Source organism: Saccharomyces cerevisiae, chromosome V (assembly GCF_000146045.2).
Source record: "Saccharomyces cerevisiae S288C chromosome V, complete sequence".
Lineage (NCBI taxonomy): Eukaryota > Fungi > Ascomycota > Saccharomycetes > Saccharomycetales > Saccharomycetaceae > Saccharomyces > Saccharomyces cerevisiae.
Genome location: NC_001137.3, coordinates 541498 through 565965, shown reverse-complemented (window position 1 = coordinate 565965; position 24468 = coordinate 541498). Strand labels below are relative to the sequence as shown.

The following is a 24468-nucleotide window of genomic DNA, read 5'->3' as shown; positions in this document are numbered from 1 at the left end:
TAAAACTGCTGCAACTATAACTGCTGAAGTTGCTAAAACAGCACCAGCTATAGGTGAACATATTCCGCTAGTGGATGCGATACAGGTTGCTGCGACCCAGTAAGGAGTAGCATAAGCGGCTGCAGCAATTAAAAATCCTCCTAGTCCTAATCCAGTCGCAAATGATCACCTAGCTCGCCGTACTAGAGCAGCAGTGTTGGCGCGGTCAGGTATAGCTCCAGTTCTAAGTGTGCTTAAAAATAATGAGTACGCTACCAAAAGCAGTGCAAAAATTATTGCAAACAATCTAACGATTCTAAACGTCCTTGTTGTCAAGTAATTTGGAGGGCTGCTATTCATGTCGTCTGTGTATGATCTATTCATTTTTTCATATATTTTTTTCTATTCTACATACATTATTTGGGATTACGATACAGTGTTCCAGAATTGTCACTTTATATAGATTTGTTACAATGCATGACACTTGCCAAAATAATCAAGCCCAATACCTAAAATTTGCAAGCGCGCCTTCAAAGAATGGCTCCCCGCTGATTTTTAAGAAATACTACTTTTATAAAAAATATCTCAAAACACCTTAGTTTTTTCCTATACACTTCTTCTATTGTTTAAAGGCCCTGACATTCTTGGTCTCCAGGCCGCTCAATATGCTTCGCACCACGGTAAAAGGCGGCTGCACATGTGGTAAGTCAACAAGGACTCTTTTCACTAATTAGCATGGTGTGCTATCACATGTCATCAAGCTTTCCATGAAATAAACCATTGATTGTAAGAGAACCACCCAACAAATCAAATCAAGATGCCAATCAAAGTTACAGACTGCGTCCTTTTTCCGCCAATTGATCTAAAACAAAATCTAAAGTCAGTAAACATAGAATTTCTGTCATTTTGCGTTTTTTCGACAAATACGCGCACTACCCTGAAATTATTATCATGAAGATTACTATATTTATATTTAAAGGTTAACCTCGAGTTCTATAATATTATGTCATACAAGCTCATTATGTTAGAAAGCGAGTTATGGAGGTTCAAGTTCAGATGCCTTGGTTTGGTTTACTAACTAATATTTGAAATTCTTGCTAAATATTTTCAGTACTCCAAAATCTGAATATTTCAGAATTTCATATCCAGACCCATTCTATGAGCCAAAGTAAACCCCGTGTACTTTCAAAAGCAATGCTACTCTTCCCAAAATAATATAATATATATATATAACTGATACATATAACGTGTTGGAGTCGTATAGTGTTACAGTCCATGATTATACTCACCTCCCAGTGTATTCGTTAATAGAACTACGTAATTGTAAGCCGCTGAAAAATAGCTGGTGTTGAAACAACGAAGACCTCACCTCGATGATACCAAAATTATTAAGAATAAATATAATGAAACTTGTTTGAAAAAGAGCGGGAGCTCTGCTAGATGGAAGAGTTGCGTACAATACTTTTTTTTGAAGATGAGAAAACACTGGCTAAGGTAAAGCAGGTTTCCTGTAAAAGCTGCTAAACCGTCTTTCACGGTTTTGTAATCAAAAAGGCTTCTTACTATCCTTTCCCAGAACGAAATCATACGCATATTTGCCCACATTGTTAAGAGTTTGAATCATTAAAGCAACAATATACTACTAGACCTCTATCTTCTTCAAACCAATAGGTTCTGCTGTCGTAAAAGCATTCTTTTATCAATAACTGTAAAATGTCGTTATGAAAGCCCTTCGTTAGTCTCTTTGCAACCTCCAGCAAACTTGCTGAACTTTCTTTTTCAATGGTGTGTGATCTCTATATCTTGTGAGGCTTGCTATGTTTTAGTAGAAACCATTTGGTTTTTATTATCGAAGCAGTGTATGAGCACAGTGAGAGCTTTATATTGTGACAAGAATTGCGTTTACCTTAAAATTTCGAAGTACATTTCCTTGTATTGTCTAGGTTATGCTGGTTAGTTAATGGGGCGGGAAGTGGTTTAGTAAGGTAGAGGTCCCGTTGGTTATTTTTGTGGAGTTAGGAAGGTTCAATAATGTCAGACATCCGTTAAATAATTACATCTATACAATTCTTAAAAAGAAAAGAAGCGCTTTGGGCAAATTTTGAAAACAGAAAATCGCACACTTCTAAGTTCAGTCCCTTTTAACATTCATTCAAAGCTATTTTCTAGCAATTGTTTGTTCTTATATCTTACACCTTACATGCCCGCAAAGGGATGATCTTACTTTCGACAGGTAGATGTTATATCAAGATATAGATGATCTTTGAAGTCAAAATGATGGCACAGTAATCACTCATTTAGCTATTTCTGTAGTTAGTTTGTATAATGAAACGATATTAAAGACAGGGATCACATACAAGTTAAAAATTTTGTATAATCAAAGAAATAAAATATCTTCCCTTTACTCTTCTTTGCATTATCCGCCATTACACTATCAGACACTGCAGAGCAATAAATCAAGTAAAAGAAAATTTTTTTAGTATAATTCAGCTTCAAGTGAAGTGACTTCGAAATTGAAACTCCATTACTGTCTAATATAAAATTTGATGGAAATCGAAGTTAAAAAATCATCGGAGAATATAATCTAGCTAAACCAACAATATTTTTATTGTACAAATCTTCGTTTTACGTACCGCACCTGACCAAGTGGTTCGCAAATTTGCGAGTAATTTTACGTCTGTATGTTAAGGCTTGTCGGGATCTACCCCTCTTCTTGTGTTCCTCCTAAATTTCTATTAATTATATAAAGATTGGCATATGACAACGAGAGAAAATTTTATACAGAACAAGGTTACAGGTAAATTGTAACACATATTTGTTACAATAAGAGTAAAAAAAGTCTTTCCGCAACACGCTATACCTGATGGATGTTTTACTCGAATTAATAAAGTTATATAATTCAAATGGTGAGTCTCTTCTGTTTTAGCTAATTATGCACCTATTTTCTACGACTTTAAAAGTTTAAAAGATCCAAGTCGAGTTCTGCCTGAATTTGAAACTAATAACAAGCCTTTATTAGGTTTTGGGAAGGGTTTCTTGATTGCATTATACGTCTTAGAAGAGGATGAGGCCCAAGGTTTTGATTTTCTTGGAACGCGCAACCATCATCAGAAATAAAATAAAATTATTGGTTGACCTTTTTTACCTAAAGGAAAGTCTGAAAATGCTGTTGCAACAACGGCAGCGCCCTGCTTTAAGCAAGGCACGTGGTCCACCAAGAAAATAACTAAGAGGATGAATTCTCCTATTTTAAGCCAGGAAACTAGTCAGTAACATACGCCAAGGAAATGAAAGCATAGGATGCGGGCTGATTACCGAAGTCAAAGGTTCTAGTATATGATCGAGTTCTGTAAACAGTATCATGCTGTGGCATCCTGATGGTTACGAGCCTCGAGTAAAGGCTATAGAAGAAGAAATCTACGCTAACGAAGACAGGAAGGATGTTCCGGATAAGTTTAAATTTGATACTGTAACGAAAACTGGAATGGTCAAGCTTCGTGTTTTCAAAGACGATCTAATATTCAAATCACAACGATCTATAAATCTGTTTGCAAGTAGGAAGCATCCCTTCAAGTCATTTACGGCGGATGGAGAGGGCTTGCCGTTATTTGCCTTCCGCACTAAGAAGCCTTTTTTTGTTAGGCGAGATTATGTGGGTTTTCTTTTTTATCAATACGAGATATTGAAAAATGGGGACTTCCCTGAAGAGTCGGATTATGAGGTAAAAGGAGAGTGCGACGGTTTCACTCTGTTTAAAGTTCTTTTTTGCACTGTTAAGGTGAAGAAAACAAGCTATTATCGCAATAAGGAGAGAATATCCCACATACTAGAGCTCAACTTCGGAAAAAAGGAAGATTTTAGGATATTGACACTGGTTAGATGCTCTGAAATTAGATCAGTATATGTTGTAGAGGATAAAAAGGTTATTATGAAATGGGTTTTCACCTCAGAGAGTAAATTTAATTTGAATTCCTCACTGTTCATCATAAAGGCCGCAATTGGCTGTTTACCAGAGGTGGGTGATAGCATAGAGGACATACCTAAATTTGATTGGGACTCCTGCCCTACTATTGGATGTATGTGCAGAACTAAGGAGGCTCTTTTTCAACCTGAGTCTCGAAAAGATATGCATATATGCCCTCAATTATTTTTAGGGGAAACCGGACCGCCACATTATAATGAGAGTTCAGTTCCGTGGCTAACAAAAATGAATATATGCATTTCAGTGCTAATAAATTTCCTTGAATATACCGATTTCATGTCTTGGATGCAGGATAATTAGAAATTTCTATTTAACACTGCAGAAAACTGTGTTCATTTAAAGAAATTCTTGCGGGTTAATGCTATTATGATATTTTCTGTTGATTTGGTGATAAATTATATTATATGCTATATACTAATTCCTTTGGAAATAAAAGAAGGCCTTAAAATTACCCTGCGGAGGGGACTATTAAATAGAATCATTTATATGAATACTAAGGAGAGTTCAGTATCAAGATAACAACGAAAGTTTGAACTGCTAAAATTATTTTCAAGTATTGCTGACCGTTAAGAAATTTTCTGCTCCATTAATTCATTGAGGCGAAGACAAGCGCACTTTTACTCTTGTGTTTATAAAGCTAAATGACATTGTGGCTCACTTCAATAGCCGTACTCTTTGAACTAAAAAATAATTCTAAGACACTGAGTTTCACGTCAATTGAAAAAAAATATATAACACCAGCTTCATTACATGTTAGTGTGCCTTTAATTTGGCGTTAATACATTCTCCTTGACACATACTATACATTGATTCTGTGATGAGTACCGATATAGGAGGCCGATGTGCTGTTCTTCTAGACGAGTTTTTTGTAGCTAAATGACATAGGTGACTGCTTTAATTTCGTAAAGCACCAAACTTCAAAGGCTCTGTGTACACTCTACAGCCGTGACTGAGAAAAAGGCTAGGTACTTTAAAAATTTCCTACAAATATAGATCAGGGAGGGCAGTACTTAAAGAAGAAACTCCTTCCAAAGGGTCTGGAAATCATTATTAGGGCCGTCATTACGACTTAAGAGCACTTTGAAATCAGTACCCTCTGTTCAACGTGAACAAAAATTTTCGCCACACGACACTTTTCTGGATGGGCGTGATTGTATTAGCTGCCATGGTTCAGTAGTCTTCAATTCAGTGACATACTTTATTGTCATGAGACCACTCAACAGCAACAATATAAGAGCAGAGAGACATTCCAAGGGACAAGAAGATATAAGTTTTGACGTTCAGGAATCTTTTATCCAGTCTGTCTTTATTTGAATGTTTTATTAGACTTCAGAAGTATCCCGATATGTACAAGAATCTTTCTCAACGAGCTACTTTTCTCTTAATCTTGATTGTGTTTGTGATGCCACTTAACAATGCGGAATCTAACGAGTGTTTACAAATATTTTGTTCTCGGCGAAAAATTCAATACATTGCCTTCCTTTTCGGTGCATGATTGTACGGCTGAGAATGGAGAAATAGTACCGCCTAGATCTTTCGTTTTAATGGCTTCAAAGCAGAAGAGGAAAGATTTTTATTCTAAATGAAGTTAAAATTGATTGGCTGCACTACATAGAAATCAAAATTTGATATATATTATCTAATTACTTAACGTTTGACACTCCTTTATAACATCGAATACGTTGCCGAAAAAGGATCCCACACTAAATGCTATTATTACCAATAACATAGGTACAGCATCGAAGACATATATGAAATACTCATGAGAGATTATATAGCCATTGAATCCCTGAATAAATTCAACTATTCGGACAATTGAACGTAGTAGGATCAACATACTGCTTAATAATAGGGTAGCATTCACAAAGATCCACTTTCTGGAAATATCTTCGTAAAATAAGCATCTCCTTTTAACATTTACTGTGAATCTTATCTCATTGATAATGAAAAATCCAAAAAAAATTACCTGTACAAAAAGACCCGCAGTTATGAGTCCTGAACCAGTCTTCGTTGATCCTGCCTTAGACATTAGTCCGCCACCTGCAGCTTGTAAAAAGAAACTAAACACATCTCCCACAACAAAGAAAGTCGTACCAAAGCGTGCAGAAATCAAAATTAAAGATTGGCACCTCATAACATGTAATAACCTTCCAAAAATCATATAAATCGTCGCAGCTATTAGTGCTGGAGCGACTAATAAAAGAACAGATTGGATAATATATGGGGTCGTTCTTTCAGGATTGGAACTGGATAGAGCCCTCCCGATATACCCGACAGCTTCCATGATGCAGCCAGTGAAGAAAGGTATAAACGCAAAAACTGTGGGTGTGATTTTTAGTTGCTTGTATTCAGCATCCTCAAGACTATCGACCTTATCATCAGATGACTCAAATGGATTATTTTTCAATGCCTTAGAAGATTTTCTCGCAGCATATAAAGTTTGAACGGCAAAAATGACTGTCATTATAATGAAGAGTACGACAAATACGATTGCAGCCGCTTTACTTGGCGTATAGTGGTAAAGTACGAACCCCGAATCAGTTGTGGACATTTTGGAACGTTGATGGACAATAAAAGATTAAGTAGCTATGTAATTGGACACTATTAACCTACTATCCTGGACATTTTGAGGCAAGAGACTATACATCCCACAATTGATTCGGTAGGTGCTTTTATACTGATTCATTTGAGGTCTTGGCATTTGTTCAATTGAAGTACATTTAGTTGAAAAGTTGAGATTTATTTAGGATGAGCTTGCCGCGGCATGGGGAAAGAAACACTTCATCCTGTATGGAGAAAAACCACTTTGCCGCGGCACATCAAAACAGGGCTGAAACCTTCAGTATGCGCGATACCATTACACGACAATCGCATGGCTTAGTCATAATAGATCGAGGCGCTCATATACATGGCAGCCACAATATTTGAAGGTCGACAAATAAGGACAATATCAACGGTTAGGATACCGAAACTTGAATATGGCTGGTTTCTCAGGAACAGCCGATACTGTCCTGATCTTAACTTAAGGTGCGGTGAAGTAACCTGGATTCAACGCTGCATGAAAGACCTGATTAGGCTTATTTGATAATCCAACAAAAAAAGTGATTGGTTGGTTTGCTAGTATTCAAAAATAACTATTTTGGAGTACTTTGTTTGTTTGAAAGGCTGGGTAATAATTTTTTTGATGTGTGCTTTGAACAGTAAAAACTTTCTTCCTTTCTATAAGCTAGAAGCAAATCCAAATCTCATCGAATAAGCGCATTAGGTTAACGACATTATTGTTGTTTAAATTTTAAGCTTTTTAGCTTTTTATATTTTATTGAGATGGCAGCAAAAAGAGGATTAGCCAAACAAAAATCTAGGGTAACCAAGGCCTGTGATAGATGCCATAGGAAAAAGATTAAGTGCAACAGTAAGAAGCCATGTTTTGGGTGTATTGGGTCTCAATCAAAATGTACGTATAGAAATCAATTTCGTGAACCGATTGAGGCTTTTTTCAATTATACTGGTAGTCTCAGTAATGATTTGGATAATGCTAAGTGCAGCATAGCAAAATTGAAGGCACAGTTACCTCCAAGCGCACCGGCCTCTTTACAGAAAGGCCTAGCAAACATTTGCACTGAGCTTGAAAAAATACAACCTCAGCTTTACCTCAATCTGGACAGTAAGGAAATTAGCTCGTATGGTGGCCTGAAATCGATAGAAACAGAAATTATCGGGAAACAGTCAAAATCTTTGAATAGGTTCTCCAACGCTTTTGAAAGCAATACTGCACAAAATGTCAGTATGTACTTTGGGGTCTATTCACCGTTGCTATATTTTGCCTCTACGGGTATTAGCTGGATAACTAAAAAATTGATTTCATGTTCGAATGATAGGGAGACGAGAGAAACTATCTATTTATTTTTGAAGTTTCTTGACGCTAGCTCTGCTAGCCATGCTGGTCCTAAAGTAACTTCGATATCTCCTTTAGAGTATTATTCAAAGCTAAACGGACTTTCATGTGGGAACGACGTACTTATTCAACACATTATGTCAAATATATCGAATGAAATCAAAGGAAATACAAACATTAACCAAACAATCAAATTCAATAAACCAACAGACTGGTTTATGTACGGAGTACAATTGATGGAACAGCACCACAAGGCGTTGGATCGTAAAAGTTCCAAAAAATTACTTCCTTTGAAATATTTTCTTGAGCAAGATGAGTTGATTTTTTGTCTCTGTCTTGAATATTTTGAAAGATCCCTATTTTCGACAATGTACGACTTGACTATTTTAAAGGGCTTAGTCTCGTTGATGAAACACAGATATTGGATAGACGATCCTTTTGTGCTGGGAAGAATTATTTCCACGATGTCCAGGCGAAGTTTGGATGCTGGTTTGAATCGTTGGGAATATTATATTGGTCAGGATGAGGACACTGCCGAAGAATATCGTAAGTTATGGTGGGACTGCTACTGGTGGGATAGATGGTATTCATTGGTCACCGGTAAGCAGCCATTGATACCACATGAAATGACTTCGTGTCTCTTTCCCAAGGATGTGGTTGGATTAGGGGTAGATGATTCGATGGACTGTTTTACTTTAATAAACTTGGTGGAGCTCGACCCAAGTAAGTTTGATATTTGTATCTCTTTCGGCTATATTCTATTAACGAAAATTATTACAGCGGTATTCTCTGGTTTGCTTTATAATCGACACTTTACAGACTACAGATTATTTGCAACTCCTAACGCTAAAGACCTAAATGGAACCGCACGACAGCTTATGGTAGAGTTTTCAAAAATATGTAAAATTTTTCAGTGCATACAAGACAAACTAATCCCTTTCCTCAAACAATATTCTGAAAATAGTAATGTATTTGAACTATACACCCATTTCGGATTTGCAAAGGTTTGTTGTTTTCAGGGAATGGAGAGTTTAATTTTAAGGATACAAAATCTTCTACAAGAAAGAGAGAGAATTGAACTTGATTCCTGCGTAAAGGACATCAGGCTTCAAACCTTTGAAGCATCTGTAGATATTTTGACGGATGTTCTCAAGCACGAAGATACGTTCTATATTTTCCGTTGTTCGTGGTTCATATATGCCATCTTGATGAATATTACCTTGAATTTTATCGAGACCCCTAGAAGGAACTCGATATGTTATTTATCCTTGATGTGCCGCATGATAGCCTCATATAATGACTTATTTGTGAGCTCTGGCAATGTTAATTTCAAGGGCAACAACGCCTTCTCTAAAAAGTTGGAAAATGGAACAGCGGTTTCTTTCATCCTAACACGCATCTGCTGTCAGATGTACACACGTTCACAGAAAATGGCTAAGGAATCGCTGTTTTGTGAATTGAAAAAATATGGCCAGGCTTGCTCAGATGCTGGTCAAGCTGCGTTGGACATTGAATGTATCTGGTACAGGAATATTATAGGCGAACACAAAGAATCAAGCTTCCGTAAAGAAATTCTCAGCATTCTTGATAGGGAAATGGGTGATTTGGTGAATAATAGAGTTATTGGCGTACAGGGAAAAAATCAAGAAGGTGCTTGTTATGAGAAGTTGTCACCCAGCAGCACCAGTGTTTCAGTTGGCATGGACTTTTGTAGCCTCGAAAATTTTGTGACTGCAGAATCTCTACCAGACCTTCTCAATCTATTTTGGGAGGACACTGAATTTGGTATTACTAAAGAAAACCTCGGAGAGTAAAAACCAAGTATGCACCTAAACAATTGATCACTTTCAATTAGGAAATAAAATCCCTTGATTTAGACGAATACTGTAGAATGCAATAAAAGGTTTTGTGATTCTAATCTAGTCCCTTACGTTATGCACCGCTTTCAGGAAGGTTATGGGCTGTACCATGAAATCAAAGGTGGCTCATAACTAGTAAGTAAAAGTAAATGTCCTTTTTTTATGCAAGATCTAGAACGATTCGAGTATGGTGTTGATACCACTGTGGTAAGTCTTTCAAGCTACACGCAATTACACACACTCACAAATCTAGTTGTATTTACTCCTTTTATTGTTGCTAGTCTAATTATTCGTCCCACGATTTTATCGTTCTTTGAGTATTTCGGGTCTCAAAAGATTGCTAAATGAAATAACTCTTAAAAATTGCTTCACATAGTCTTGTTGTTACATTCACAATTCACAGCTTTCCGTTGCTCATCGCTTGATAGGAATATATTATGATAGGGATTATCCTGAAAGTTTCAGCAAAACGATAATTACTTCAGCTTTTCTTCGTCTATTTAACCTAGTTTTCCGTCATAAATCCGTTCTCTTAAAAGCACACCTACTCCACTTTCTGAAATAACATAGATATTGAATTTGACTTAGATTCATATATTAGAAAAATCGAATAGTTTCCTGTGCCTAGAAATTCTAAGGTGCCATTCCAGAGGATTTTTATGACAAAGATGAGATGTAAGAATCAACTTTTTTTAATATTTTATATCTTTCATCAAAGAAACATCACAATGTATATTACAAAGTGGAGAAGCATCCAAAATATAGCTGCAGTGAGAATTCATTGAACTGTATCAACTGGGTGGAAAATGTCACAGTCACTTATGGAATTCTATGATTTTATTCAATAGAAAACATTTAGTAAAGCTGGTAACCGACCTTTTTTTTTTACACATTTTTTTTTTTTTTGCTGATTATACCTTGCATTCTAACACCGGGTTCTGATGTTATCACCTACTTTGTATCTCGCATCATTCTTTATTTGGTAGACACGTCCCAAAATGGAGGATGCGCACTAACGAAAATGAAGGATAATGCAGTGAGAATGATAATTTTGATATTGATAGGATCAATTGAAAGCATATCACATGTTTTTTGTGAAATGTTGTATAAGAGATAGCGCTCTTGTTGGGTTTCGATAGGGGGAATGTGGAGTATCTGATGTAACACTGTAGTCTTATTTCTTGTCATAAAGAGGGACTGATTGGGGTGAGGCATATTATATTATAGGAAAAATTGCAGAATATCTAGGTAGTAGTCGCTTCAATAAATTTTTTTCCGACACAAGAATAATGAGACAAATCGGACTATATTTGACGATTAAATAAACCCAAAGCACCCCTATGCTATATGGGGGAACTTTAGAGTAAACAAGGTTGAAATACGTCAATTTGTAATTTCATAAAATACGTGAGGTCTTTTTGTGAGAGATACTTGCCCATTTAGATTTTTGTCCATATCGTGATAATTTTTTTGAGTTTTAATTAATGTGCTCCACCATCACAGAGTGTGTACCAGTGCAACCCACTCAGGGATATGCTTTAAGTCATATATTCTCGCTCTATGGGAACCATAAGCTGGACACATTTCTTGAGGTTATTTAGTAGCGAAAAATGGCGCAATGTTACTCTTTCACTTCTATTATATGGGGCTACAATGCCAATAAGGATTAATGGGTAGCGATTGTGGTTTCTTACCTTTGTGTAGTTGCGTAGGCTTTTTAGTGTATCAGTGAGCAAATTTAGTCCAAAAAGATCGCCAGCGAAGACTGTCGTATCTGGATCATTCGTAGTATCGATAGCTTAGCGATATTCTCGAGGATGTAAAGACAGCAGATTGGAGTTCTGATAATTTTTCATTACTTTTCAGTGAGAGAGTGCCTTTCTCGTTTTATATCTCAATCCTACCCGTAGAACTGGTCTGCTATTCTCATTTATCATTTTATTTCAAAAAAACCTTCAGGAGACAAACTGATTCCATCAAAGGCCTGTTTGCTATCTAGGACAATATTCGAGCTTAGTAAGTCACTTCCTGAAAACCATTCTGCTTGCGAGCCCGAAGCTTTGTGGCAATCAGTCTTCCACATCTGTTTGCAAGGGTGTTTTATTTCATGTCGTGAGAGATTTGTGATTAAAGCTGTTTTTATTAATCAGTTAGCAGCTTCATTCTCTTGAAGGATATATATAATTTTCTCAGATTTCTTCCGAATAATATTTAATCATTGAAATGGCAAAAATAAAAATTACTGTCAGCTACGCTATCTTTATATAGCTACAAAAAATTAATGGCCACTAAGCAATTACTGAGACGTCAAATCAAAAGGGTAATAAATGCTCTTGACTACGATATTATCGCTGCAGAGTCGCATACTATTTCTCAAGCAGTACGCTCATTGATCGCTTCCGCCAATTCTAGGCGTGTAGCGTGTTATATGAGCATGGATAAAGGAGAAGTAACGACTGGAGAAATCATTAAGAATTTATTTCAAGATGGCCAGGAGGTCTTTCTGCCAAGATGTACTCATACTTCTGAATCGAAACACTTCAAATTACGGGAAGATCATCATCCACATTTAATATTCCATCGAATGAGTAGTTTGAAAATGGTTCGTGATTTGAAGCCTCAAGGTCCATATCAACTAAAAGAGCCTGAACCGCATATTGAGGAATCAGATATTCTAGATGTCGTATTGGTGCCTGGAGTGGCGTTTGATATTAAAACTGGTGCAAGGATGGGTCACGGTGCTGGGTATTATGACGATTTTTTCCAACGGTATAAGATACTGCATGAAGGCCAAAAGCCCCTCCTAGTTGGACTATGTCTTATGGAACAGGTGGCCTCTCCAATTCCTTTAGAAAAACATGATTATTCCATGGATTGTATAGTATGCGGAGATGGATCCATACATTGGTTTCAATAATTTCATATATGTATTATTTACATGGTACAGCTATTGTATAAATAAATAAATAAATAAATAAGTAGACGGCAAATCTATTTTTCTTCTTTTGGATTCCCTTGTTCGCTAGAAAACGTGGCATTAGCTTTGACCAATGTCCTGTTGCCACTTTGGTCCATAAGTTCAGCCTTTAATTTAGTTTTGTTACCGTATTGCTGAAGATCGGTGGTTCTTACTACAACAAATTGATTAGCTAACGTGGGGAACTTGTACGAGATACTCAAATTCTTGGTTTCTTGGTTTATATTTTTTGTTCCTTTTTCGAGTCTAATGGCCTCCTTCATTAAATCTTCAATAACTGTTGCTAAAATGCCTCCGTGAATTAAGAAAGGATAACCAGTAAGTTTCATTCCTAAATGGTATAGCCCGACAGTTTCACGCCTACTGGGGTTGTAGTAAACTCTTGGTGGTATAGCGACGCCACCTGGTGTATTTAATGCCCTTGACACTAACAAGTTCTCCTCTTCATTAGCAATCACTTGTACAAAACCAGCATTCTCCAACTGTTTTACTATGGGTAGGCCATTTAAACGTCTATTCAGATCAGCGTGATATTTGACGACTTCATCTGCGTTCTTGGGTAGGGCATCATATCTCCAATAAGCTAGTAAGTCCGTGAACGTCATATGCTGTGTCAAGTACCACCCTCCAAGAAAACTTCCCCCAAAAATTGTCCATGGAATCCATCTTCTTTTGGGTTTAGAGGCTGTCTTGAAAACAACGCCATTTGTATACGTTCTTATCTGGGCTATTGCGATTCTTTTAAACATCTTGGCCTTGCTGGTACGGTCTCTTTCTCTTCCTTACTTTTCTTAGTTTCTTTATAAACTCTTTGTGCACTTTGTGAGTTTGTTCCTTTTCTGCCAAGGGGTATGCCTCATCGAAAATTAATCAATCTTTAAATAAGGTATTATGTTAAATAAATGAAATGTAAAATGTGTCGCTAATGGAGTACTTAGAGACATTTTTGGAAATCAGTTTTGTGAAATATTAGAAAGAATTCCTTTTGTTTATTTGCTCAGAGTACAACATCTCAAGACTTTTATTCCTGTTGCAAACCAATGTTCACGTACGGTGACCCAAAATGATGGCAGTCATAATCAAATCTAATGGAAGTTGAAATCAAGAAACGATAATGTAATAGGATTGTAAATTACAACTTACAAAGCAAAAGAAGTAATAATAATATGCTATTTAGAATTGCCGATTCTCTTTTATTGATTCCTGTATCTTTTGAGGAGAACTTCTAGTATATGTCTAATGTCGTTTTACTAGAAATGGGACCCCTGAAAATCGTCAGCAACTTTCAACTGAATCTGAGAATGATGCTCAAGTCGTCATTTTATCTTGCAGAAGCTAAGTGCAGGAGTTGATAATACAGCAGAATTAAAAGTGACAACGCAAGAAACAAAAACAAATGCAATCTCAATATTATGTGAAATTGATGATTTCGTAGCGAATCATGCGCACTGTGGGAGAAGCCTGGGTATAATTATGTATGCTAATACTGTTACGTTTATCTGAGGTTTGTGTGAATTTTGTGATAATTATCGGGATTCCATTGTTGATAGAGGCTTCAATACTATGTATACAGAACATACTAGAACTTCTCCTCAAGGGTATAGGGATCCTCAAATTTAATCGGTATTTGCATACAATAATATTACGATTATTTTTCCTATCGTTTTATATGCTTCATTTTCCCATTACATTATCAATTCTTGCATTTCAGCTTCCATTAAACTTGCTAACTCTTTCTCAAGCTTCATTTCATCTTCCTAGATCTCATATGATACTATACCAGCAGCAAGAATGCTACTAAATGGATGATATTCTAGAGTTTCATTTCATCATCTACACGAAGGGATGGGGGCATCTGAAGTATTTGAAACGTTGCTATGATTTCATAATTTATGCAGGTTTAACACAGATTACAGGTCTCTTGGCCCAGTTGGTTAAGGCACCGTGCTAATAACGCGGGGATCAGCGGTTCGATCCCGCTAGAGACCAATTTTTTTGAAAATCGTAAAAAGGCCCAAAAGGGAGAGCACAGCACGTTCTGCTTAAAAAAATAAAAAATGATGTCTTCAATAAAACATCTTAAGGACCAGTTTGTAGATCTGCGAAGTTGTTGACTAGATAAATTATAATAGCAAACAAACAAATAGGACAATGTCAGCGGAGAACATTAGTACTGGCTCGCCGACGGGCAAGCAGCCATCCTCTGAAGTTAATCTTGGCGAAAGAGAAGCTGGAACAAAAAATGAGAGGATGATGCGCCAAACCAAACTTCTGAAGGATACATTAGACTTGTTGTGGAATAAAACCTTAGAGCAGCAAGAGGTGTGTGAGCAACTAAAGCAAGAAAATGATTATCTAGAAGATTACATTGGCAATTTGATGAGATCCAGTAATGTGTTGGAAAAATAACTTTTCAACGTAGGTTTCTGTTTTAAATAGGTAGATCAGTCAAACGGATGCGTCGCATAAATGGCTGATAAATTTTTCCACTACTCGTTTTCTCTTTTTCTGAGTTTCTATATTTTGCGCCTGTTTTACAAAGAAACCAGTATGGTTTGATCCCATGGGCGATGCCACAAAGAAGCTATAGAGAAAAAATGTTAAAATATTCGAAAAAGCTTCGAAAGATTTTATTGCGGTCACTCATGATCATAAAAAAAACCCTTCTCGCATTTGTAACATTGTATTTTAGTTTCTACTTCTTGTAGCAGGCCCTGAAGTATAGATTCTCAGACACAGTGACAAAATGGATGTCGATGAGAGGTTGCATCAAGATGAAAATCAAACCCACCCTTTTTCGCAAAAGAAGTCAAGCAGTTTCTTGATAAAGGAAAAAGCTGCTACAAAATCCAAGGATCTTGAACATATAAGGCTTCGTGACCTAAATTTCAATCATAGAAAAAAGCTAGATGACAAAAAATTGGCAAAGCAAATCCCAGTTAAGGCAAATTTCAAGAAGCCTAACGAAATTGAAGCTCGCGCTAACCTAAATTCAAATGAATTAACAGATATCAACCTTGACTATATACCGGATTCCCCATCTATAGAGAAAATATCAGGGCCTGAGGATTCTATTGTTGTAACGCCAAGAAATATCATACATTTACAATCTGATTCAGATATTATTCTCGAGGAATGCGAGCATAATTATGACTGTAGCCCTTTTTACCGTCTGTTCAACTACGAAAATAGAATTGAGCCCGATGACTACGAGGCTATTATAAACGCTATAATAACTGACGAAATTGCTGGCACATATCCGGTTTTCGAACGGGAATTAGAGTACCAAGAACTGAAAAGTCTTGTCAGAAAGCGAGATTATATTATGTATTATTTCTTGTCAAGGGATTATCGGGGGTTTTTTCAGTTGAAAGAGGAACGTACTTTATTTTATAGGTACCCTTCAATTGCGTACACTAGCCCGTTGAGGTATCTGGATAATGGATCTGAAACCGAGCAGTTTACCGGGGATGATGATGAGGAGCTCCAATCATTTGATTTTGAAAACACATCATCTGTGAGGACTTTAGATAGTAATATATGGCGTTAGGTAATGCTCAATTTTATATACGCATATGCACCATAGTAATTTAATATTTTTTTTCCGAATTACAACAATTATATTATAATATTCCTTTCTTTTGGAGCTGCTAAAACAAAGAATCATAACAAGATATTAATAATATTAGTAACACAAAGTAAAAGAAAAGTTTAATAAAGGAGCAATGTCATCTTCATTAAAAAAGTATACAAAAACTAGTCACTTGAATCGGTAATACCTTTTTCACCAATTACGTAGACACATTCTTTTTCAGGCATATCTGGGGAATCTTGTAACTTGGCAACTCTTTCGTCACCACGCCCTTTTCTCAACAAAATCCTTGTTGCTGACGCATGTGCCAGAACGTGCCCTCCAATTGGTTTCCTACCATCTGCCGAGGCAAATAATGCAGAAGCACCTGGGTCTGATTGAACTTGGTTTGTCAGAAATACTGCAACATTAAATTCCTCTGCCAATCTATTCAATTTGAAAAGATGTTGATTTAGCTTTTGCTGTCTTTCGCTTAGTTCACCTCTACCGCAGTAGTCTACTCTGAAGTTTGCCATTATAGAATCTACCACGATAAGGCGATAATCTCCAGAACTAAGTTCTTCACCCAATTGTTCAACAAGTTCCATTTGATGTTCACTATTCAAGGCTCTAGCATATGAAACGTTTGCCAAACATGACTCGGGATCCAATTCATAACCTTCTGCAATTTGCTTAATCCTCTCGGGCCTGAAAGTGCCTTCTGTATCAATATATGCTACTTTCCCTTCACCACCACCCATTTCCCTCGGAAGCTGCGTGGTAACACACAAAGTATGAGACATCTGTGTCTTACCACACCTAAATTCACCAAATACTTCAGTGATACTCATTGTCATTATTCCACCACCTAGGATTGAATCTAGTTGCTTAGATCCAGTTGATAAGGAGTACACACGCTGTCTTATATCTAATTGTACAGTAGCGGGGATAAATCCCACCTGTATGATTTTTCCAGCAGCTTCTTTAATTTTTTCCACTTTCACCTCACTTAACCCTTTAATTTTACATAGATGTCTTCTTGTTGTTGACAAAACGGTCTATAAAAGTTCCTTTCCAAATTATTAGTTAGTAAAAGAAAGGGGGAAAGAACCTCTACAGCAGAGGTTTTAAAAATGTTATTATAACATACATTGACTGTGTATATCCCACCAGACTTCAATTTTTGAAGATCTGAGGCATTAATACCATAGTTCTGTAATTCATCTACACTAAGAATATTTTTTGCTGTATCACTATCGATCTCAGTTCCTGTAACAGACATATTTGTTCAAATGCTTTCCTGATTGGCATAACAGACTACAGCAAATATAAAAGGGTGAAAGTAAATCTGGAAAAGTAGAATCCAAATTTTTTGGGTCAACTACCCTTCCCTTTATATAAAAGTTTATCCTTGGGCGGCTATTTTCCGGTCTGTTAATAACTATCTCTCCACACAATGTGTGGGGAAAACCCGAAGAAAAACAACAAGGCATAAAAAAGAGCTATATTGTTGATATACAGTTAAAATATACTTGACTTACATTTCTTGCTATAAAATGGCGCTTCCAGGGAAGAATATCATGCGATCACAGCACTATTATTTTATTTTTCCTTACGATTTAATTAATCCCTAGAGGCAAAACCTTGCTTTTTGAAGTCCCAAGTATCTTCAGGGATCCTACCTCTTAGGGTTGGAGTTTCTGTACCTTTCACGTAGACGTCTTCAAACAAGATGGATAATTTGGCTTCTGGAGGAGGAGCAGCATCAGCTAATTCAACTTGTTCGTCAACGTATTTTCTAGCGGACTTGTCGTAAGCTTTGACTTCAGCTTCAGTGGCAATACCTAGATCAATCAAATGCATCTTAAGACCAGCAATTGGATCGTTCTTGGATCTCATATGCTGAATCTCGTCTCTAGTTCTGTAGGTAGTACCGGGATCAGACATAGAATGGCCACCGTACCTATAGGTTTCATATTCTAGAACGAGAGGACCTTTGCCGGATAGACACCAGTCCTTAGCAAACTTGGATGCTTGGTAGACAGCTAGAATATCCATACCGTTAACTTTTAAACCTGGAATATATTGACCACGCTTGAAATATTCAGTCATCGCGGAGGATCTTGAAGCGGCGGTACCCATACCGTACTTGTTGTTCTCACAGCAAAACACGACGGGCAAATTCCATAATTTGGCCATGTTGAAAGATTCAAAAACTTGACCTTGATTAGAGGCACCATCACCATACAAAGTGAAAGAGCAGGCGTCCTCGTTCTTGTATTGGTGAGCAAAAGCTAAACCTGCACCTAAAGGAACCTGGGCACCCACGATACCATTACCACCATAGAAGCCTGGAGCGTAAAGGTGCATGGAACCACCCTTACCATAAGAGACACCGGCTCTTCTACCCATCAATTCAGCCAGAACGGCTTTCACTGAGGCACCTCTCATAAAAGTGAAACCGTGACATCTGTAAGATGTGATGATGGAATCCAATTTTGTGATGGCATTCTCGATACCGACAGCAATGGCCTCCTGACCAACAGATAGATGGCAAAAACCTCTGATTTTCTTGGCCTTGTACAAGGCGTCACAAGCCATCTCCATTCTTCTGATGATGACCATATCTTTATACATCTGTAACAAGGTGGCTTTCGAAGTCTCATAAGACAAGTCTGGAGGCTCTAGCATATACGACTCGAAGGAAGATTCAGGCAACTCAATTTGCACTGTGTCCGAGCCCTCGATGTCCTCAGGGGCCTTCTTATCAGTTGTTTTTAAAGTTGCCATGGTACGAACATGACCTATCCTGGTGGGAGTGCGAAGAACAGCTCCTAACCCGCGGACCAATTGTGATGGTTGGCGTTTGAATGAAGCAGCAAGCATTGGCACAAATGTGGTTTCCTTTCTTATTGCTGTATCCAACTTTTGTGAAGATACAGGTGCGACAAACATAAAAAAGTTCTTGCCGTTAAGAAGCTAAAGTTGCTTCTCGCTATACCAGAGGGGATTATTGTCGGGAGTCATGATGCGACATTTACCCGGTTGAGTAAGGAAGGGGTGGAGGAATCAGAAGAGAGATAAATAAACATACACGTCAAAACAGTATAGTTCAAGTAACACATATAGACATGTACACGCGCGATTACGTGTGTACATGCACATGTTAATGTTATATACATATATAGATATAGATATATAATTGCAATAATGAACTACAAATTATTACACCCCCGTTCTTTTTTTTTTCTTTTTTTTAGTAATTTCTCTTTAGATTTATCAGAATACTTACTTTGGTGCTTCACCTTCGGCGGCAGCAGGTGGCTGCTGTTGCTGATGTTGTTGTTGTTGTTGTTGGTCTTCAGCTTGACCGGACTCGGACATGTCTGAAGTCCATAAGGTTAAATTGTCCCTTAGCAGTTGCATGATAAGTGTGCTATCTTTGTATGATTCTTCAGACAGAGTGTCCAACTCAGCAATAGCGTCGTCAAAAGCTTGCTTGGCCAAATGGCAGGCTTTGTCTGGAGAGTTTTGAATTTCATAATAGAAGACAGAGAAGTTAAGAGCCAAACCTAGACGGATTGGGTGAGTTGGGGGTAACTCTGTGGTGGCAATTTCAGAAGCGGTCTTGTATGCTTCTAAAGAGGCGTTTGTGGCCTTTTCTCTAGCATCGCCACTAGAAAATTCAGCCAAATAACGGTGGTAGTCACCCTTCATCTTATAGTAGAAAACCTTGGACTCGCCAGTGGTGGCTGATGGAATTAAGTGGGAGTCTAGCACGGACAAAATATCGTCGGAGATCTTAGTTAGTTCGGTCTCAATCTTCGAACGGTACGAACAAATCAACTCGACCTGGTGTTCGGACTTCTCCTTGGACTCCTCCTTTTGCTCAATAGAAGAAACAATTCTCCAAGAGGCACGACGAGCACCAATAACGTTCTTATAAGCAACAGACAACAAATTACGCTCTTCGACCGACAACTCTTGGCCAGAGGAGGCAACAGTCTTCATGTTTTCGACCATTTCTTCATAACGTTCGGCCTGTTCAGCCAACTTGGCTAGGTACACAGAATCTTCACGACTGGTTGACATTTTTATCTTTAGTTTATCTTTAACTTGCTTTTTCTTCTCACTTGCTTGCGCTCTCAATTTTGAAAAGTAGGAAAAACTAAGTTATTTTTGCAGAAACTACACGGTTTTATGTTACGGTTCGTCTCGTTTTCAGGTTTAAGGTCCAATAATAAAGAGTTTCCTTTTCCTTTTTCCTTTTTGCTGCGCGTGGAAAAGCGTGTCTTTTTCTCATACCCCTGTTTTTTTGTTTTTTTTTTTATTTTTTTTGCTTTTCTTTGCTTTTTGCCTCGTCCCCCCGCGCCCCGGCCACAAAGAGGAAGCTATTTGCCACCGAGCTTCCTCTTTTGACTCCAGGCCGGAATAAAGTAGCTTCCGCAAAACTTCGCTCCACTTTCCAAAGAGGAAGCCCGTCACGTGGCTGCGCTGTCTCCCCCCCCCCCCCCCCTTTTTCCCCTGTGTTTTCGATCTACCGATTTTCTGTTCTATAACTACGTCCATTATCTATCTATATCTATCTATCTCTGCATTGCGCAATCAATACATAAACAGTGGATTTTCTTGCCGCCGCCTAGCCGGCTAGTAAGCTGTGAGATCAGTGAATATGACCTCTTGTTCCTCGAGGTAGGTAATGTAGTCTTTCCATAGGGGGTCTCCTTTTCTTAAGACATTCTTGTTGCCCACCACAATTAGTCCGTGCTTGGCTCTTGTCAATGCCACGTTTAACCTTCTTTTGTCACGTAAAAAGCCGATTTTGTTTTCGGTGTTATTTCTGACACATGAAAATATGATGAAAGATTTTTCGTGGCCTTGAAAGGAGTCTACGGTCGCGACGTGTAGGCCGTTGATGATGTTAATCACATTGTTTTGTAGACTGCCGGCGGTTCCTTGAGAACCAGCCGCGTTAAATAGCTCAATTTCATCGTATTCTTGTTGCATAGAAATCTGTTTGGGGTTGATAACTACGTTTTTGGTCAAGATGTCAGACAGCAGATCACGCTGTGCAGAATAGGGCGTTATGACACCAATTTCTTCCAGCGGAACCTTCTTGTCCAACATTAGTATTTGGATAATCTTCACGATTTCTACACATTCGTGTTTGTTTTCGTACGTAAACCCGACTATGTCTCTTTGCGTGCTTCTCACTCTGCTCTCGGGCCCCAAATCGCACTGATAAAAAAACAACGGATGCTGCACGCCAGGCCATGCCTTTTGTTCGTCCGTGACACCGTCCTTCAATTCACCATTGTATATTTTCTTAATGGGGAATTCGCTAATTTTTGGGTGCATTCTGTACTGCGTATCCAGCATTAGTGGGTTTTTGTACGTGCCATTAGATAGGACTCTTTCGAATAGTGAGGTTTCCAGTTGAGGGATGTTGCTGAAACTTGACAATTGCTTTTCGTCCCCAACGAAGACAAAATTTCTTATACCTGGTAACGAAAGTGGGACTAGTGTTGAAGCCTCTGATGATTGTGTAGCCTCATCCATTATTACCACGGGACATTCTTTTATAACCTTCAATTCACGACCACCTGCAGCAATGTTTGTCGTGAAAATTATTTGCGATTGAGATACGACCTTGTTGGTGACACGGTTTTTCTCTTTATAAAACTTCGTGTCCTCTGATTTGGAGATCATTTCGCCCCTGCGGGTTTTGTTTGCCACGACTTGCATGTCTGGGGAAAGATTTTTGTATACAATATTGTGGAGACAAATTTCGCCCAATGGGTGGTCATCACTATACTGTTGTTCTTTCTTCTTTGACAAAATTCTTAAGATCTTTATCTGCGGTCTATTCTCCATAATCTTCTCGGCAATGTTATCAATAGCAATATTTGACGCGGCAACACACAATATTGGGAATGCGTGAAATCTTTCAATTACTTGGATGATTATCTCCTCTATTGTTGATGTTTTACCTGTACCAGGTGGGCCTTGTAGAATTGTGATACTGTTGTTTAGAACATGTTCCACTGCAGTCTTCTGAGATCGGTTCAACTTGTCACTGGAAAATTTTAGCCTGTTATCAAAATAAATCTCTTTAATAGGCTTTTGGCCTAGTAATAGGTCAATAAATTTTGGGTTTGTAATACGCGTCATGGCAAATAGAATTCTACTTGTCTGCGCAGAAGTTGGCAATAGCTTAAATTGAGATGAACCATTTTTCGTTGGCAAACTCAAATTATTCCACGAAAAAAGCTCCACTAACAACACGTATTTACCCCTTTGAATAGAAAGTTCTTTGATAAAAATATACCAAACTTTTTGTTCATCCTGAGTACAAAAGAAAAATGGTTGCCTTTCATTAAATGCCGGTCTACCGAGTGCAAGCAAATTTGCAGGTAGTAATTTCTCAAGTTCTGAATTATTATTCTTCTCAACGTTGATTATAAAAGCTGTATCTTTTTCATTGCGAGGCCATAGTATGTTGAAGTTTTGAACAAATTCGTTCTCTAATTTCTGTTCCAAAAAAAGGGCAAATGAGTAATCATTTAGGTATGTGTTCAAATCGGGGTATGATAAGGTTGACTTAAAGGTATTATACCTTGTGAGTGGTTCACCTTCTTCGTAAATAAGTTTCCCGTCCTTAGTTTTTCCATTATTTTTCTCTTGATTTTTTGTCTCCAACTTTTTTGGCATCGTTGTTGTTTTTGATTTTTCATTCAGCGTCGGCTTGCTAGCCTTCTTATTGCGGTTTCGCGATTTAGTAATTGAAGTTGTGTTCTCGTTTGGGCTAATACTAGGTTCTCTAGAAGATTCAGTATCAGATCCAATTGTCCACCTGCTAGTTCCCTTATTTGGCTGGTTATTTGATTTTTTGCCAAGTGCATTCTTTCTGCCAGCTGAATTTAGTTTGGCCTCTCGCGGATTCTTATTACCCGTTTTATCATTGCCCTTAGTCTTCTGGCCAGCATGGTCTTTTTTCCCTTTTTTCAAACCAGTAGTATTAGTACTGCCCGACCCGTTTCCATTCAAAGCTTTTGGTTGCGGTAATTGGTGCTTATCCACTGATTCGTTCTTGCCTTTCCCTCCAGAGTTTGTTGTAACGTGGCTATTGGTATTTTTTCTGTCCTCTGGTATAGGTTGGCTGTTACGGACATTATTTCTAATGTTTGTTTTCCTCTCTTTCTCTTTTCCTATCCCATTTCCACTATTCTTTTTGTGGTTTGCCTTATTTCCTTTCCCTTTGTTTCGATTTGATGGGCCAGGATTACTTCTACTAGTCTCTGATTTGCTTACTTTTGCTGCAACTACTGGATCGCTTTCCACCGCTTTGAAACCTTTGAAGTTTCTTAGATTGGAACTACTAGAGCTTTGAATGGTACTATTTTCTTTCTTGACTTCATAAGCGATTCTACTTATTTTGGCCTCGAAAGTTTCCTTTTTCTCCTTCTTAATCTTAGCACCCTTCCTGCCCTTCTTTCCTCTACCAACTCTTCTGCCGCCCTTTTTTCTAGGCTTTCTAGTGCTATTCTGTGTTTCATTCAGTCCCAAGTAGATGTATAGGAATCTTCCACTTTTTTCAGAAACAAAGTCTTTAGCTCTATTCGATTTGGGCAAGCACTTGTCACATAATACTTCTCCATTTCTATTTGCATTCAAGTTAGACTCTTCCCCACACTCATCACAACAACATTCCCTGACTTTCACGTACTTTTCCCAAAATTTCAATATAGAGCCGTTTTGTAATGAGTAGCTAGTTGATGGACGCTCCGTTTCTGAATATTCTTTCCGAAAACACGAATTACAAAGTAAAACCATGTCTTCACCCCCAAACCTGATGATTTGAAGTTGGTGTATATTTTTATCTTGACATTCCTCACAGCAAATATCTTCATCATTTGAAGTGTCGAATACAGTTTTATGCCTCGTACTTGAGAGATGCTTCATCATCTGCTCAGCATCATAAGCCTGGCTACACGTTCTGCACTGAAAATCCATCGTGTAGTACTTCTTAGTCTGCGGAACTCCTTATATTGTCACAACTTTGTTCGAATTCTTCAAATGATGAACTTACATTATACATCACTCTTGAGCATTTTAAGACTCTAAAATCGCATACAAATAGCATCCATTACCCGACTACACAGGAATAAAATACGGCGGAAATATAAAAAAAAAAAAATAGCGGCA

General features: G+C 37.8%; 12 protein-coding genes and 1 non-coding gene across 13 annotated transcripts, besides 4 other annotated features; 7 read left to right on the top strand and 6 right to left on the bottom strand.

Annotated features, from left to right (window-relative positions):
- Window positions 1–1941: 1941 nt before the first annotated feature.
- Window positions 1942–2038: a long terminal repeat (Ty5 LTR).
- Window positions 2039–3340: 1302 nt separating this feature from the next.
- Window positions 3341–4261, top strand: YER186C (uncharacterized protein; the record flags this gene model as incomplete). The annotated part of the gene is made up of 1 exon (NM_001179076.3): window positions 3341–4261. One exon carries the CDS (start codon window positions 3341–3343, stop codon window positions 4259–4261), a length of 921 nt encoding a protein of 306 aa, NP_011113.3.
- Window positions 4262–5600: 1339 nt separating this feature from the next.
- On the bottom strand, window positions 5601–6512 carry PUG1 (Pug1p; the record flags this gene model as incomplete). The annotated part of the gene is made up of 1 exon (NM_001179075.3): window positions 5601–6512. One exon carries the CDS (start codon window positions 6510–6512, stop codon window positions 5601–5603), a length of 912 nt encoding a protein of 303 aa, NP_011112.3.
- A 773-nt stretch (window positions 6513–7285) lies between these two features.
- Window positions 7286–9670, top strand: TOG1 (Tog1p; the record flags this gene model as incomplete). The annotated part of the gene is made up of 1 exon (NM_001179074.1): window positions 7286–9670. One exon carries the CDS (start codon window positions 7286–7288, stop codon window positions 9668–9670), a length of 2385 nt encoding a protein of 794 aa, NP_011111.1.
- Window positions 9671–11996: 2326 nt separating this feature from the next.
- Window positions 11997–12632, top strand: FAU1 (5-formyltetrahydrofolate cyclo-ligase; the record flags this gene model as incomplete). The annotated part of the gene is made up of 1 exon (NM_001179073.1): window positions 11997–12632. One exon carries the CDS (start codon window positions 11997–11999, stop codon window positions 12630–12632), a length of 636 nt encoding a protein of 211 aa, NP_011110.1.
- A 74-nt stretch (window positions 12633–12706) lies between these two features.
- Window positions 12707–13441, bottom strand: FMP10 (Fmp10p; the record flags this gene model as incomplete). The annotated part of the gene is made up of 1 exon (NM_001179072.3): window positions 12707–13441. The coding sequence occupies one exon, from the start codon at window positions 13439–13441 to the stop codon at window positions 12707–12709; it is 735 nt and encodes a 244-aa protein (NP_011109.3).
- Window positions 13442–13698: 257 nt separating this feature from the next.
- Window positions 13699–13926: a long terminal repeat (Ty1 LTR).
- A 243-nt stretch (window positions 13927–14169) lies between these two features.
- YER181C (uncharacterized protein) lies at window positions 14170–14493 on the top strand (the record flags this gene model as incomplete). The annotated part of the gene is made up of 1 exon (NM_001348828.1): window positions 14170–14493. One exon carries the CDS (start codon window positions 14170–14172, stop codon window positions 14491–14493), a length of 324 nt encoding a protein of 107 aa, NP_001335770.1.
- Window positions 14193–14524: a long terminal repeat (Ty1 LTR).
- Window positions 14525–14607: 83 nt separating this feature from the next.
- YNCE0029C lies at window positions 14608–14681 on the top strand. Its single transcript has one exon. It is a non-coding gene; the product is annotated as a tRNA-Ile (tRNA).
- A 162-nt stretch (window positions 14682–14843) lies between these two features.
- On the top strand, window positions 14844–15101 carry SLO1 (Slo1p; the record flags this gene model as incomplete). Its single annotated transcript, NM_001184517.3, has 1 exon — window positions 14844–15101. The coding sequence occupies one exon, from the start codon at window positions 14844–14846 to the stop codon at window positions 15099–15101; it is 258 nt and encodes an 85-aa protein (NP_796378.3).
- A 337-nt stretch (window positions 15102–15438) lies between these two features.
- ISC10 (Isc10p) lies at window positions 15439–16242 on the top strand (the record flags this gene model as incomplete). The annotated part of the gene is made up of 1 exon (NM_001179070.1): window positions 15439–16242. One exon carries the CDS (start codon window positions 15439–15441, stop codon window positions 16240–16242), a length of 804 nt encoding a protein of 267 aa, NP_011107.1.
- Window positions 16152–16400: an origin of replication (ARS522; Autonomously Replicating Sequence; active origin of replication near the right end of Chromosome V that is activated late in S phase, late activation appears to result from telomeric proximity).
- Window positions 16401–16448: 48 nt separating this feature from the next.
- DMC1 (recombinase DMC1) lies at window positions 16449–17545 on the bottom strand (the record flags this gene model as incomplete). Its single annotated transcript, NM_001179069.1, has 2 exons — window positions 16449–17321; window positions 17414–17545. The coding sequence occupies 2 exons, from the start codon at window positions 17543–17545 to the stop codon at window positions 16449–16451; spliced, it is 1005 nt and encodes a 334-aa protein (NP_011106.1).
- Window positions 17546–17886: 341 nt separating this feature from the next.
- On the bottom strand, window positions 17887–19149 carry PDA1 (pyruvate dehydrogenase (acetyl-transferring) subunit E1 alpha; the record flags this gene model as incomplete). The annotated part of the gene is made up of 1 exon (NM_001179068.3): window positions 17887–19149. One exon carries the CDS (start codon window positions 19147–19149, stop codon window positions 17887–17889), a length of 1263 nt encoding a protein of 420 aa, NP_011105.4.
- A 402-nt stretch (window positions 19150–19551) lies between these two features.
- Window positions 19552–20355, bottom strand: BMH1 (14-3-3 family protein BMH1; the record flags this gene model as incomplete). Its single annotated transcript, NM_001179067.3, has 1 exon — window positions 19552–20355. The coding sequence occupies one exon, from the start codon at window positions 20353–20355 to the stop codon at window positions 19552–19554; it is 804 nt and encodes a 267-aa protein (NP_011104.3).
- Window positions 20356–20910: 555 nt separating this feature from the next.
- ECM32 (RNA helicase) lies at window positions 20911–24276 on the bottom strand (the record flags this gene model as incomplete). The annotated part of the gene is made up of 1 exon (NM_001179066.1): window positions 20911–24276. The coding sequence occupies one exon, from the start codon at window positions 24274–24276 to the stop codon at window positions 20911–20913; it is 3366 nt and encodes a 1121-aa protein (NP_011103.1).
- Window positions 24277–24468: the final 192 nt, after the last annotated feature.